General features: G+C 39.9%; 2 protein-coding genes across 4 annotated transcripts in view; one reads left to right on the plus strand and one right to left on the minus strand.

Annotated features, from left to right (window-relative positions):
• On the minus strand, window positions 1-1,772 carry LOC119415088 (activated CDC42 kinase 1). 2 transcript variants are annotated; one of them, XM_037682231.1, is made up of 5 exons: window positions 1,461-1,772; window positions 1,239-1,373; window positions 1,044-1,162; window positions 642-962; window positions 1-578 (listed from the first exon to the last, which is right to left on the minus strand). In XM_037682231.1, exons 1-5 carry the CDS (start codon window positions 1,729-1,731, stop codon window positions 48-50), a joined length of 1,377 nt encoding a protein of 458 aa, XP_037538159.1. In that variant the 5' UTR covers window positions 1,732-1,772; the 3' UTR covers window positions 1-47. The 2 variants fall into 2 exon arrangements, with proteins under 2 accessions (XP_037538159.1, XP_037538158.1); XM_037682230.1 differs by having other exon boundaries at window positions 1-962.
• Window positions 1,773-10,595: 8,823 nt separating this feature from the next.
• The window catches only part of LOC119414565 (protein PELPK1), a 2,391-nt gene continuing 672 nt past the window's right edge, over window positions 10,596-12,314 (plus strand). Inside the window, exons 1-4 of one of the 2 annotated variants that reach the window (XM_037681663.1) lie at window positions 10,596-10,901; window positions 11,318-11,452; window positions 11,530-11,648; window positions 11,746-12,255. In XM_037681663.1, coding sequence (XP_037537591.1) covers window positions 10,634-10,901; window positions 11,318-11,452; window positions 11,530-11,648; window positions 11,746-12,255 — 1,032 coding nt within the window. In that variant the 5' untranslated portion in view covers window positions 10,596-10,633. The remainder of the gene's footprint in view (window positions 10,902-11,317; window positions 11,453-11,529; window positions 11,649-11,745; window positions 12,256-12,314) is intronic. The other variant, XM_037681664.1, reaches the window with a different exon arrangement.

The following is a 12,314-nucleotide window of genomic DNA, read 5'->3' on the forward strand; positions in this document are numbered from 1 at the left end:
ATATCAAAAAGACAGAGCCAGTTATTTAGTTAAACGTTTATTGCAGACTAGCCTTGATAAGGGTAGAAAAAGTGTGGAAGTTCCTGTCCATAGGGAAGAAACGGCAGGTTTTCAGGTGAATAAGACTGAGGAATATCTGTAGGGGCCTGAGTAACTGCTGAGGGCATAGGAGTTTCAGAAGTTGTAGGAGCTGCAGTAGTCTTCATTTCTGGTGTGGGATTCCTTGGATACTCTGTTACAGGATTTTTAGGGTATAATGGCATTAGAATATTTTGGTATTCAGGGAGGAAAGGAAAGTAGGAAGGCAGGTCATGACTGTAAGATCCAAATGGCCAAAAATATGGATCCAGAGGCATCGGAGGGTAACCAGGGTCTTCTGATGTAACTGGGGTTAGAACAGAAAAAGCTTGCCGAGGGGAGGAGAATGAATATTGTGGCAAATTAGATTCTTCAGCTCCTGATGTAAAGAGGTAAGAAAATAATGGGTGTGAATAAAGAGAAGACAGGTACTGAAGTTCAACATCCTGCGGAGCCCGGGGCACCTGAGGGATCTGTGGAGCCTGCGGAGCCCGGGGCACCTGAGGGATCTGTGGAGCCTGCGGAGCCCGGGGCACCTGCGGATACCGGGGGATCTGTGGCGCCTGCGGATACCGGGGGATCTGTGGCGCCTGCGGATACCGGGGCTCCTGGGGGATCTGTGGCGCCTGCGGATACCGGGGCTCCTGGGGGATCTGTGGCGCCTGCGGATACCGGGGCTCCTGGGGCGCCTGCGGATACCGGGGCTCCTGGGGGATCTGTGGCGCCTGCGGATACCGGGGCTCCTGGGGGATCTGTGGCACCTGCGGATACTGGGACATCTGTGGAGCCTGGGGCCAGTGGTGGTAAGACTTCTTTCCACGTTTGGGACACAAGAGTGAGAAAGGATTTCCACGCCAGCGCAACAGCAACTTAAAATCATCATCCTAGGAAGAATAAACATTTTTTTTTAAATGTTTTAGGGGGAAAAAAAAAAAAAAAACCCACACACAAAACAAAACACTTGCCTGTTGCTTCATGTTGCAGCCATTGTATGGAACCATCATTACAAATGCCTTCGAGTTTTCATGCATTTTGTAGCCACATTTTGGTGGGACCATTGCTAGCGGCATTAGTTCTTCATTTTCTGTGGGGAAATGCAGAATGACACCCAGCAGGTGAGCAACCATTTTGTACAGGTAAGAAGCCAATTTCAACTTTACCTTGTTCTACTTCCAGTTGAGAAGCACTTGGTCCAAGTAATCTGAACATCAAGTGATCTCGAAAACAACGCAGGAATGCTGCTCTCCGGTTCCATTCCTCCTTAAGGGCATCATCCATTTCTGGTTGGGTCCATCCTGCAAGTCAAATCAAAGTTTAAATTTCATTCCAGTACTGAACTCATCTTGGATCTGTGCTTAAAACCCATCTAAACTAAGACTTGCCTGCAAAATCTGCTTGATATGAAGTTTCATCCTCCACAGAAGCATTTGAAGAAGTTTTCCAGTTTCCGTCTGTGACAGGAGGTGACTGCTTCTCAAAAACATCTCCAAATAGAATCTTCCCTTCCTGGACATCAACATTAAAACCTTTCCGCGCTGCTCGTCTTTCTGTTTTTGTCAGTCGAAGGCATTCTGACATTTGTACTAAATGGCATGTTAAAATAAAAGCAGCAGCCAAGCAGGCAGTGGTACTTTTCCTTTGTTCTGTGCCCATCTGTGCTGTGCACAAGTCCTGGAAGAGTAGAACTGACTTGCAAACCTTCGTCACAACTATTTGACTGATTTGACATCTGTCTGCAAGGAAGCAGGTGCTGCAACAGCCAATCAAATGCTGAGAAAGAGATTATTCTGTAATCAACTAGAATTGTTTACACCTGAGCATATGTGCTCAAGACATTTTGGATTATAGTTTTTTTTTTTTTTAACCCATTTTATTGGACTGACTAGATTGATCATTTATTTCTGCCTATAAAAATAACCAAAGTCTTTTTTTTAATTTTTATTATATGAACTAAGTAATTGATAAGATTATTTGATTCTGACCTAAAGTATTTATGGATAAAATGTACTAAAACATTGCCATCTGCTGGATGAAAAATGCTATAGGCTCAACATTTAAGAAGAATTTTGCTTATTTTTCTCTAGTAAACAATGAAGTGTTCACATAAGACAATTAAAGGCACATCTTTTGTGTTAAATGCAGTTTTGAATATTAAGAGTGAAGTTTGAAACTGCAATAGATTGGAAAAAGATTCAAATTTGAATGTTTTTGAAAGTTTCAATTCCGTGAAAAGCTTTTAAATAATATTTGAAGTAAGATTGAATTGTCAGCCAAATACCCAGATGAATAATTTCATAAAGTTAGTAAAATTTTGTAATATTAAAAAAAACAAGTCTGTTTTCTTCAACCAAAATTGTTTTTTTTTTAACTTAGACATCATAATATGCTGGCTTTCTTATATAGATTTTTACTAATTGTCATTTCATAATGGTATTAATGTGAATATGTTGTATTTTGATATAAATAAAATGAGTTTTGGATTTTAATCCAAATCTGAATTGGATACATGTATATGATCTGGACTTTCTTTTCTGTTGCAAAGTGCTCTGAGATGACTTTTGTTGTGAATATGTGCTATAAAACCAAACTGAACTGAACTGAACTCGCAATGTTCATATGTTTCTTTTGTTGTTGTTGTTTTATAACCAGCCAGCAGATTTAATAACAACAACAAGCATTAGAACAGCTTCACTGCACACCTCTGTGGTGAGTGCACCTTGTTTGATCTGTTCCTGGATCTTGGATCCAGATCTTGGATTCAGTCGTCCCGTTAAAGATCATGAATTCGAAACACACGCCCCACCCTTGGTTAAATCAGTCACATGAGAAGAAAGACGGAAGAAAGATAAACTCCAGGTTTCTTTTGATATGTTAAAATCATGTTGGAAAGCATCAGACCACCATTAAACAAGAGAAAAACAAATAGTTCTCCAAATGTATCACCTTAAACAGTCACAACCTCCGTGTTTTACTTAACACCATTTTAAATGTGTCTCAGTCTGCCAGCATTGAGTCCTCTATAGACACCTGTAATAAGTTTGTCAGGTATTTTGTTGAAAAGGCTGAGTCAATTACGTCATCGATACCACACTCCATAGCTGACCCCTCTGTCTTTGTCCCCTGCTCAGCAGTCTTGAGTCAATTTGAACCCGTTTCCGTCTCATTTTTAAATGATTTAGTTAGTCACATGAACGTTTCATGTTGGTTCTGATTGTGTATATGCTTTTTGTTTAATTCCCATTTAACGCACAGTAATCTGATCAGATTTAGTATTTCATTCTTTCTGACTGAGTTTATGCTTTTTTGTTATTATTCCTTGGCATTTGACACAGGGTGATCTGATTTACTATTTCATTGTTTCTAATTATGTTTTGTGTTTTTATATTTTTATTCCATGTGCTGTAATTATATTTTGTTACTTTTTATTTGATACTGTGATCTTTTTTTAAGCAATTTGGTAACAGTTTCTGTTTTAAATGTGCTATATAAATAAATCTGACTTGACTTGACTGTTCCATGTCATTTTCTTAAAATATTCCACACCAGGTATAATTTAATTCCCTCGCAGTTTCTTGTTGCTGTAAAACTTTATGGCTATATACGGTATAGATATGTTATTATTTATAGCAGTCAAAAAGACACCGAAGACAGGAACAGATGCAATGATGCAGCTTGTCCAGTGAGTCTCTACCAGGTAAGTTCAAGCACAATTAGTAGAATTTCTAGATAAATGTGATCTTTCATGATATTAATATAACTTTTATTTATTATTTTACATCCCTGCATCAACACACATCACTTTGCGTTTCCCTAATGATCCAGGGTCAATTCACCTCACAAGACCCACGGAGCATGTGAAGGGGCATTAAGTGTATAACAAATTATAAAGGCAGAGGTGAACAATGCCCTAGAGAATCATCACTGCCTGATGCCCTCAACAGGTTCTATGCACACTTTGAAGACCCGAACAGACCACCCAGCACCAGACTCACCTCTCCACCAGAAAAAGAGTTTCTCAGTGTGACCTCAGCCGAAGTGAGGAGTACTTTCAAAAGGATTAATCCTCACAAAGCAACTGGCCCAGACAAAATCACCATGAAGGTGCTGAAAGACTGTGCCGATCAGCTCTGCGAGGTGATGGCTGACATCTTTAACTCCTCACTTACCCTGGCAACAGTTCCCACCTGCCTGAAGACCGCTACCATCATCCCAGTCCCAAAGAGCTCTACAGTGACTGGTCTGAATGACTATCGGCCAGTAGCCTTCACCCCGATAGTCGCTAAATGCTTCAAAAGACTGGTCATGACCCACATTAAAACAAACATCAACGAGGACCCTCACCAGTACGGCTGACACGAGCTGGTCTGGGAAGCTCAGTCCTCACCTCCTTCTACCGGTGTACAGTGGAGAGCATCCTGTGCTCAAGTATCAACGTGTGGCATAGAGGCTGCACAGCTGCAGTAAGAAAAGCTCTGCAGAGAGTGTTGAAGGCTGCACAGAAGTCTGTTGGAGTCAGCCTCCCCACCATCACAGACATCTACACCTCCAGATGCAGGAAGAGGGCCACCTGCATCACAAAGGACCCCACTCACCCAGCACACACACTTTTTGTCCTGCTCCCCTCAGGCAGGAGGTTGAGGAGCATTAAGTGCAGAGCCACTAGACTGAGGAACAGCTTCTACCCTGAGGCTGTTAGACTCCTGAATACCTAACCAGGATAATCACTGTTCAATTCAATTCAGTTTATTTAAATAGCGCCAAATCACAACAAAGTTGTCTCAGGGCACTTTACAGGAGACATTCACATACATAAAAGCCAATTAGTAAAGTTCTCCATCTAAGGAGGCCAGCAGACAAGCTGAATCTTGGCTTTGTTGCAGTCTGCCATCCTGAGCAAGCAGTGGCAACAGTGCAAAGGAAAAACTCCCTTTTAAAAGGAAGAAACCTCCAGCAGAACCAGGCTCAGGACAAGCGGCCATCTGCTTTAACCAGCTGGTTTGAGAGGACAGATAGGAGAGACAAATTAACACAGAATGGTAGGTAACAACAAAGTCCATGTTCAATAATCCAGGTATACAATCAAAGATACAAAGAATGGTAGGTCCTCCACTGTGAAAGAAATCATATCATGCTGCTTATTTATTTCATGCTACTGTGTTCATTCGTACTCATCTCCTCACACAGACTCATGTTCATGCTGCTGTTGGGCGTATTGTTTTTTGTACTACTAGTGCTTAGCATATTTTTAGTCTAACGTTTTTCTTAGTTAATATCTTAGATCTTATTACTGTTTTTCTTTTACATTTTATACTTTTGTTGGATGTAACTGGGACCCTGTCTACACAATTTTGTTCCACCACATGTACTATATGTGGTGCGTATGACAAATAAAGAAACTTTGACTTTGACTAATGAACTTGTAAGACAGTTTGAGCTGATGGTAGTAAAAATCCTTTGCATAGCCTTTTCTTAAAATATTCAAAAATTTAGTCTGTTATCTATCAAACAAAGCCATTTGTAAGAAGGTGGATCAGAGCTACTCTGTGACTAAATTGAAGCTTAAAATAGCCCTTTAAAGAGGCAGGTTTAACTTCTGCTTAGTATTATTTGTGAAAGGGTGCACAGACAGTTTGGCAACATCGAGTCTTTGGAATATCTAAATGAAAACCAGTATTCAGTATGGAGGCCAGCCAGAAGAGCACTTGTGGATAGGAGTAATCCATTGAACCTCTTAGATAAATAACATTCTGAGACCACTTTCGTAGGTACAAAGAAAATGCACTGGAAATAATTACTTTGCTTGTGCCTAGAAATTCTTCTCTGAATCAAAGAGGAAAACCTTTGCCCAGTTCTCTCCAAGTTCTGATCATTTTGAGATTCTTGGCATCTGGACTCTTTCATCATGAAACTGATGATTTGTGTAGTACCAGTGAAGCATCTCTGTGTAGAATAGTCCACAGAGTCTGCAGTGCCATTTGTGAACTAAGAAGCCTGTGCATCAAATTCCATGATGTTAATGAGCAAGCAAACTATAAAGTACAGTTCTATAATAATTGACACTTCCCATGAGTGATTGGCTGTATAGATAGATGTCATGTTGCCATCAAGCATCTATCAACTCCTGCTTCTGAGGAGTACAGGAATCTACTGGCTTTCAGTCATTATCTGGGGTGCATGCACACCCAGTTTGGAGTTTTCAAACATTATTGCCGGTTGGAAAGGTGTAACTCATAATGTAACTATTTTTCTGAACTCCTCATACACTCTGTTTGACAAAGAACAGCATAGTGCACTACTACTTGTTGACAATGGCTATGGTCAAAGTACATACCTACATCTCTATATGTCTGCGTATATAAATGATCTTATTTATGAAGAATCTCATGAACTCATCACTGCTTAAAGTTGTAGGAATGCATGGCTCAACAGAGATGGGCTTTTCATTAGTCTAGCTATTGTACTGAACCTGGTGCTTTTTTTTTATCAATTAAAGATGAATAATATACAGTTCTAGCTTTATGGAGAGCTTTCTTATATGTTAGCAGGCTATCTCTTGGATAAATTAATTATTTTTTCATCATATCTTTACTCAGATAAGCCACTGGAGGACACAAGAAAACTTTTCAACCCAATTTACTTGCAAGGGGTCAGAATTCAAAACTAGCTTACACAGTTTTGGTTTTCAGTAGCAAACTGGTTGATCCACTCTGAGAAGGTGCTATTTAAGAGACTGAGCTGAATACAGCACCTCAGACTGAGGAAGTCTCTCGGATGATAGACGAAACGTTTCTACATTTTTTTTTTTGCTTTATTTTGTTTTTTTTTGTTTTCTTGTTTTTTGAATGTCCAGAGGACCAGATTGAACTTTTTTGGATTTTTCTACCTGGATTATTGAGCATGTATCAGGATAGCTTACACAGATGTTACACTGAAGCTCCAGTCATGAGGTCTGCCCATGGACAGTGTAAAGAAATTCCTTTTTATCATGCTTATCAGAAAGAGATGAGGTCAAGATGAACTCTGCCTTCCAGCTTACATATGATGGACAAGGCCTTGGAGTTTATCAGGTGCGCAGGCTCCGTGCTCTTCAGAGAGCACTGAACTGTCTGTTAAAGCAACTCTCTAACACACAGACATTAGTTTAACAACAGTTACTAATAAACATCCTTAATCTTTATCTAAATACTCTGCAAGACAGAGTAAAATAACAATGGAAGAGTGTTGGATAAATAAATATCACATTATTATCTACTTACTCAAGCTACAGTGAGGACACAAGAAGACCAGACAAAGATAAAAACAGGCCGAGACAAGAGAATGATTTGTGCACAGATTACAGAAAGATGTTCTCAGCCATAAAATAAAAAGATTCATAATATGAATTCTCAAACAAAGAGATTCTTTAAATTTGGTTTCTGCGTTCTTTAATAAACGCCTGTTAAAATGAAATTTACTCTCAATTGTTGTGTAGTCAGTTAATGTAAACTCAAAGGTTATTAAAAATATTGTCAGACAGAACATAATTTTGAGGATGTATTAATAAGAAGTACTTCATCTTTATGCCATAAGTCAGAACCAGACCAAAAGTGTGATGTGGAGAATGAGTAGATGTGTGGACATTTTAGGTAAAACCAATCGACTCTGTTAAACTTTTAAAGGCTATGCTTAAGCTATAACTTTCTACATCTACAAGAATATGGGAGTCCCCCATTATTATGACTTTATCAGTATTTAGTAATAAGTCAGACAAAAAATCTGAGAAGTCTGACAAAAACTGAGAATAAGGGCCTGGTGGACGATGAGTAACTAGTAAAAGAGGCTTTTCTGATTTCCATTTTGGATATGAAAGACTAAGGGACAACGACTCAATAGAATTATAACAAATAATTGGTTTAGCATTAATCAATAATCCTGGCTGAAAAATACAAGCTACTCCTCCACCTCGACCAGTTGTTCTAGGAACTTGAAAATTTAAATAATTAGGTTGGGTGGATTCATTTATACTAATTAAATCCTCCTGTTGTAGCCAGGTTTCTGAAATCTACACTAATCTCCTTTGTTTTATTCACATTCAAGATGAGATGATTGTTTCCACACCATGCCACAAAGCGGTCCACCAGTTCCCTGTATTTATCTTCTTGTCCATCTCTGAAATACCCGACCACTGCAGAGTCATCTGAATATTTCTCCAGGTGACAGGAGTCTGTTTGTACTGGAAATCTGAGGTGTACAGAGTGAAACTGAATGGTGAGAGTACAGTCCCCTGTGGTGCTCCTGAGCTACTGACCACCTGGTTAGACACACAACCCTTCAGTCTCATTAACTGTGGTCTGTTTGTCAGGTAGTATTTGATCCAAGTGATTGTTGAGACCTCCACCTGAGTCTTCTGGAGTTTCTGACAAAGCAAATCAGGCTGGATTGTGTTAAATGCACTGGAGAAATCAAAGAACATGACTCTCACAGTGCTGTCTGCCTTTTCTAGATGGCAATGAGTTTGCTGAAGCAGGTGTATGATGGCATCTTCAACTCCCAAGTCCACATCAATAAACAAAGTGCAATGGGTTCTGATATGTGCTTGTTTACTCAGATGGGCCAACAGAAGTCTATCTAGGACCTTCATGATGTGGGATGTCAGGGCAACAGGTCACTGAGGACTGATGAATGAGTTTTCTTTGGTAATGGAACGAGGCAGGAGGTTTTCTACAACACTGGAACCTTCTCCTGGATTAGGCTGTTTGAAATGGTGCTGCAGAACCCCACAGAGCTGCTCTGCACAGACCTTCAGGACTCTGGGACTGACACCATCTGGACCTACATCCTCGATTTGGACCAGTCTCTCCTGCTCCTTTCTCACCTGACTTTGAGAAACTTCTTATTATGCTCATTAGAAGATGTATGGCTTTTTTCAACGACAACATGATTTGCAACAATTTGTTTAAGTGATTTTTTTTTCATATGCTGTACAGTTTTTTTTTTTTTTTTTTTTTTTGTTTGTTTGTTTGAGCAGGTTCTTTTAGCTTCAGCCATTGTTTGATGTCAAAATTCACTACAGAAATGAAATGTCCTCAATTCCATTCAGGGTTTTTATGAGCAAAATTAGACACAAAAACTGTGCTCCCACTTAGGCTAAAGAGGCTTGATGCAGGTGTTTTCATTAGATTTACTCCAGGGCTCCATAGTCTTAAATTAACTAAAACAAAATTAAGCCACATTGATGCAAGCTGCTTAAATGCCCAAGTTTAAGAAGCCTAGATTAGGCCCGATTCTGGCTTGATCTTATGGACAAGCTGGACCGCATCAATGCATCTGTTCCTGTCTTCAGTGTTTTGTTTTTTTTGTCTCAGGATTAAAGACTGTTATAAAAATAAACCTTCACACACCATGTGGGCTGTTAATTATATCTGGTGTGGAATATTTTAAGAAAATGACATGGAAAATATCAAACAAGGTGCACTCACCACAGAGGTGTGTAGTGAAGCTGTTCTCATGTGTGTGCTGTTGTTGTAGCCCTGGATACCAAATCACTGCTTGTGAAAAGATGCCAGGCTTAAATGTTAACTAAATCTGCTGATTGGTTATAAAACAACAACAACAACAACAACAGAAATAAACATATGAACATTGTGAGTTAGTTTAGTTCAATTTGTTTATAAAGCAGAGCACTATACAACAGAAACAAAAGTCCAGATCATATATCCATTTCAGATCTGGATTAAAATCCAAAACTCATTCTATTCCAATCACAATACAACATATTCACGTTAATACAATTATGAAAAGACAATTAGTAACAATCGATCTAAGCCGGGCATATTGTGAAGTAAAAAAAAAAATAAAAAATCAGGTTGACGAGAACACTTGCTTTTAAATTTCAAATTTACTAACTTTATGAAATTATTTATATGGGTATTTGACTTACAGTTTAATCTTACTTCAAGTAGTATTTATAAACTGTTCATAGAATTGAAACTTTAAAAAACATTCAAATTTGAATCTTTTTCCAATATGCTGCAGCTTCAAACTTCACTCTTAATATTAAAAACTGCTGTTACTATGACAGCTGTGCCTTTAGTCATCTTCTGTGAACACTTCATTGTTCATTAGAGAAAAATAAACAAAATTATTCTAAAATGTTTATCTATATTTAGAGTCTATAGCATTTTTTATCCAGCAGATGGCAATGTTTTAGTACCTTTTACTCTTTAAAGAATTTATGTCAGAATAAAATTACCTTATCAGTTACTTAATTCACATAATAAAAACATTCATTTTGTTCTTTTTATAGGCAGAAATAAACAAAAAATGTAGTCGGTCTGATAAAATGGGTTCAGAAAAAAATAAATAAATAAATAAATACAACGCCTATGATCCAAGTCTTGAGCACATATACTCAGGTGTAAACAATTCTAGTTGATTACAGAATAATCTCTTTCTCAGCATTTGATTGGCTGTTGCAGCACCTGCTTCCTTGCAGACTGAAAAAAAATTAAGTCAAATAGTTGTGATGAAGGTTTGCAAGTCAGTTCTACTCTTCCAGGAGTTGTGCACAGCACAGATGGGTACAGAACGAAGGAAAAGTACCACTGCCTGCTTGGCTGCTGCTTTTATTTTAACATGTCATTTAGTACAAATGTCAGAATGCCTTCGACTGACGAAAACAGAAAGACGAGCAGCACGGAAAGGATTTGATGTTGGTGTCCAGGAAGGGAAGATTCTATTTGGAGATGTTTTTGAGAAGCAGTCGCATGTCACAGACCAAACCTGGAAAACATCTTCAAATGCTTCTACAGAGGATGAAACTTCATATCAGGCAGATTTTGCAGGTAAGTCTTAATTTTAGATTATTTTAAGCACAGGATGAGAAAGTTCAGTAGTGGAATGAAATTTTTAAACGTTTCAATTCAGATAGAAGTGTATTTATATAGTGCCAAGTCACAACAGATGTCATCTGGGGGCACTTGAGATGTATGTATGAGGGATATTTTCAGTAAAATGTAATTGTTTGTTGTTCCCCCAACAACATTATCTGAGGAGCAGATTGCTGCTATGAGTTTAACTTTATTACAAAGGCAACAGTGGGGTGTGTGTGTGTGTGTGTGTGTGTGTGTGTGTGTGTGTGGGGGGGGGGGGGGGGGGGAGAAAGAGAGAAAGAGAAACTCCTTCATGAAGAAGAAACCTTTAGCAGAACCAGGCTCAGGACAAATGGCCATCTACTTCAAAACTTTCATGTATCTTACAGGATGGACCCAACCAGAAATGGATGACACCCTTAAGGAGAAATGGAACCGCATGGCAGCATCCCTGCATTGTTATGGGGATCATTTGAAGTTCAGATCACTTGGACCAAGTGCTTCTCAACTGGAAGTAGAACAAGGTAAAGTCAAAATGGGGTTCTTGGCTGTACAACATGTGTTGTTCACCTGCTGAGTGTCGCTCTCAATTTCCCCAAAGAAAATAAAGAACTAATGCCGCTAGCAATGGTCCCACCAAAATGTGGCTACAAAATGCATGAAAACTCGAAGGCATTTGTCATGATGGTTCCTTACAATGGCTGCAACATGATGCAACAGGCAAGTGTGGGTTTCTACCCCCCCCCCCCATTTTTTTTTTTTTTTAAATCTTGTGAATGCTGCATAGCTAAAATTTCATTTCTCTCTCTCAACCCAGGACGATAACTACAAGTTGCTGTTGCGCTGGCATGGAAATCCTGTCTCACTCCTGTGTCCCAAACGTGGAAGGAAGTCTTACCACCACTGGCCTCGCAGGCATCACTGGCCCCAGTATCCACAGGTGCCCCAGAGCCCAGAGCACCCCCAGGTGCCCCAGTATCTACAAATGCCCCAGAACCCAGAGTACCCCCAGGTGCCCCAGTATCCACAGGTGCCCCAGTATCTACAGATGCCCCAGAGCCCACAAGCACCCCAGACTCCACAGAACCCTCAGGTGCCCCAGAGCCCACAAGCACCCCAGACTCTACAGAACCCCCAGGTGCCCCAGTATCTACAGATGCCACAGAGCCCACAGGCACCCCAGACTCTACAGAATCTGCAGATGCCCCAGTATCTACAGATGCTCCAGATTCCACAGAACCCCCAGTTGTTCCCATATCTGCAGGTTCCTTGGTATTTTCAGGTGCCCCAGTATCCACAAAGGCCCCAGACTCCACAGAACCCCCAGGTGCCGCAGATGCCCCAGGTGCCGCAGATGCCCCAGACTCCACAGAACCCCCAGGTGCC

The sequence above is a fragment of the Nematolebias whitei genome, chromosome 9, assembly GCF_014905685.2.
Source record: "Nematolebias whitei isolate Nwh7 chromosome 9, NemWhi1, whole genome shotgun sequence".
NCBI lineage: Eukaryota > Metazoa > Chordata > Actinopteri > Cyprinodontiformes > Rivulidae > Nematolebias > Nematolebias whitei.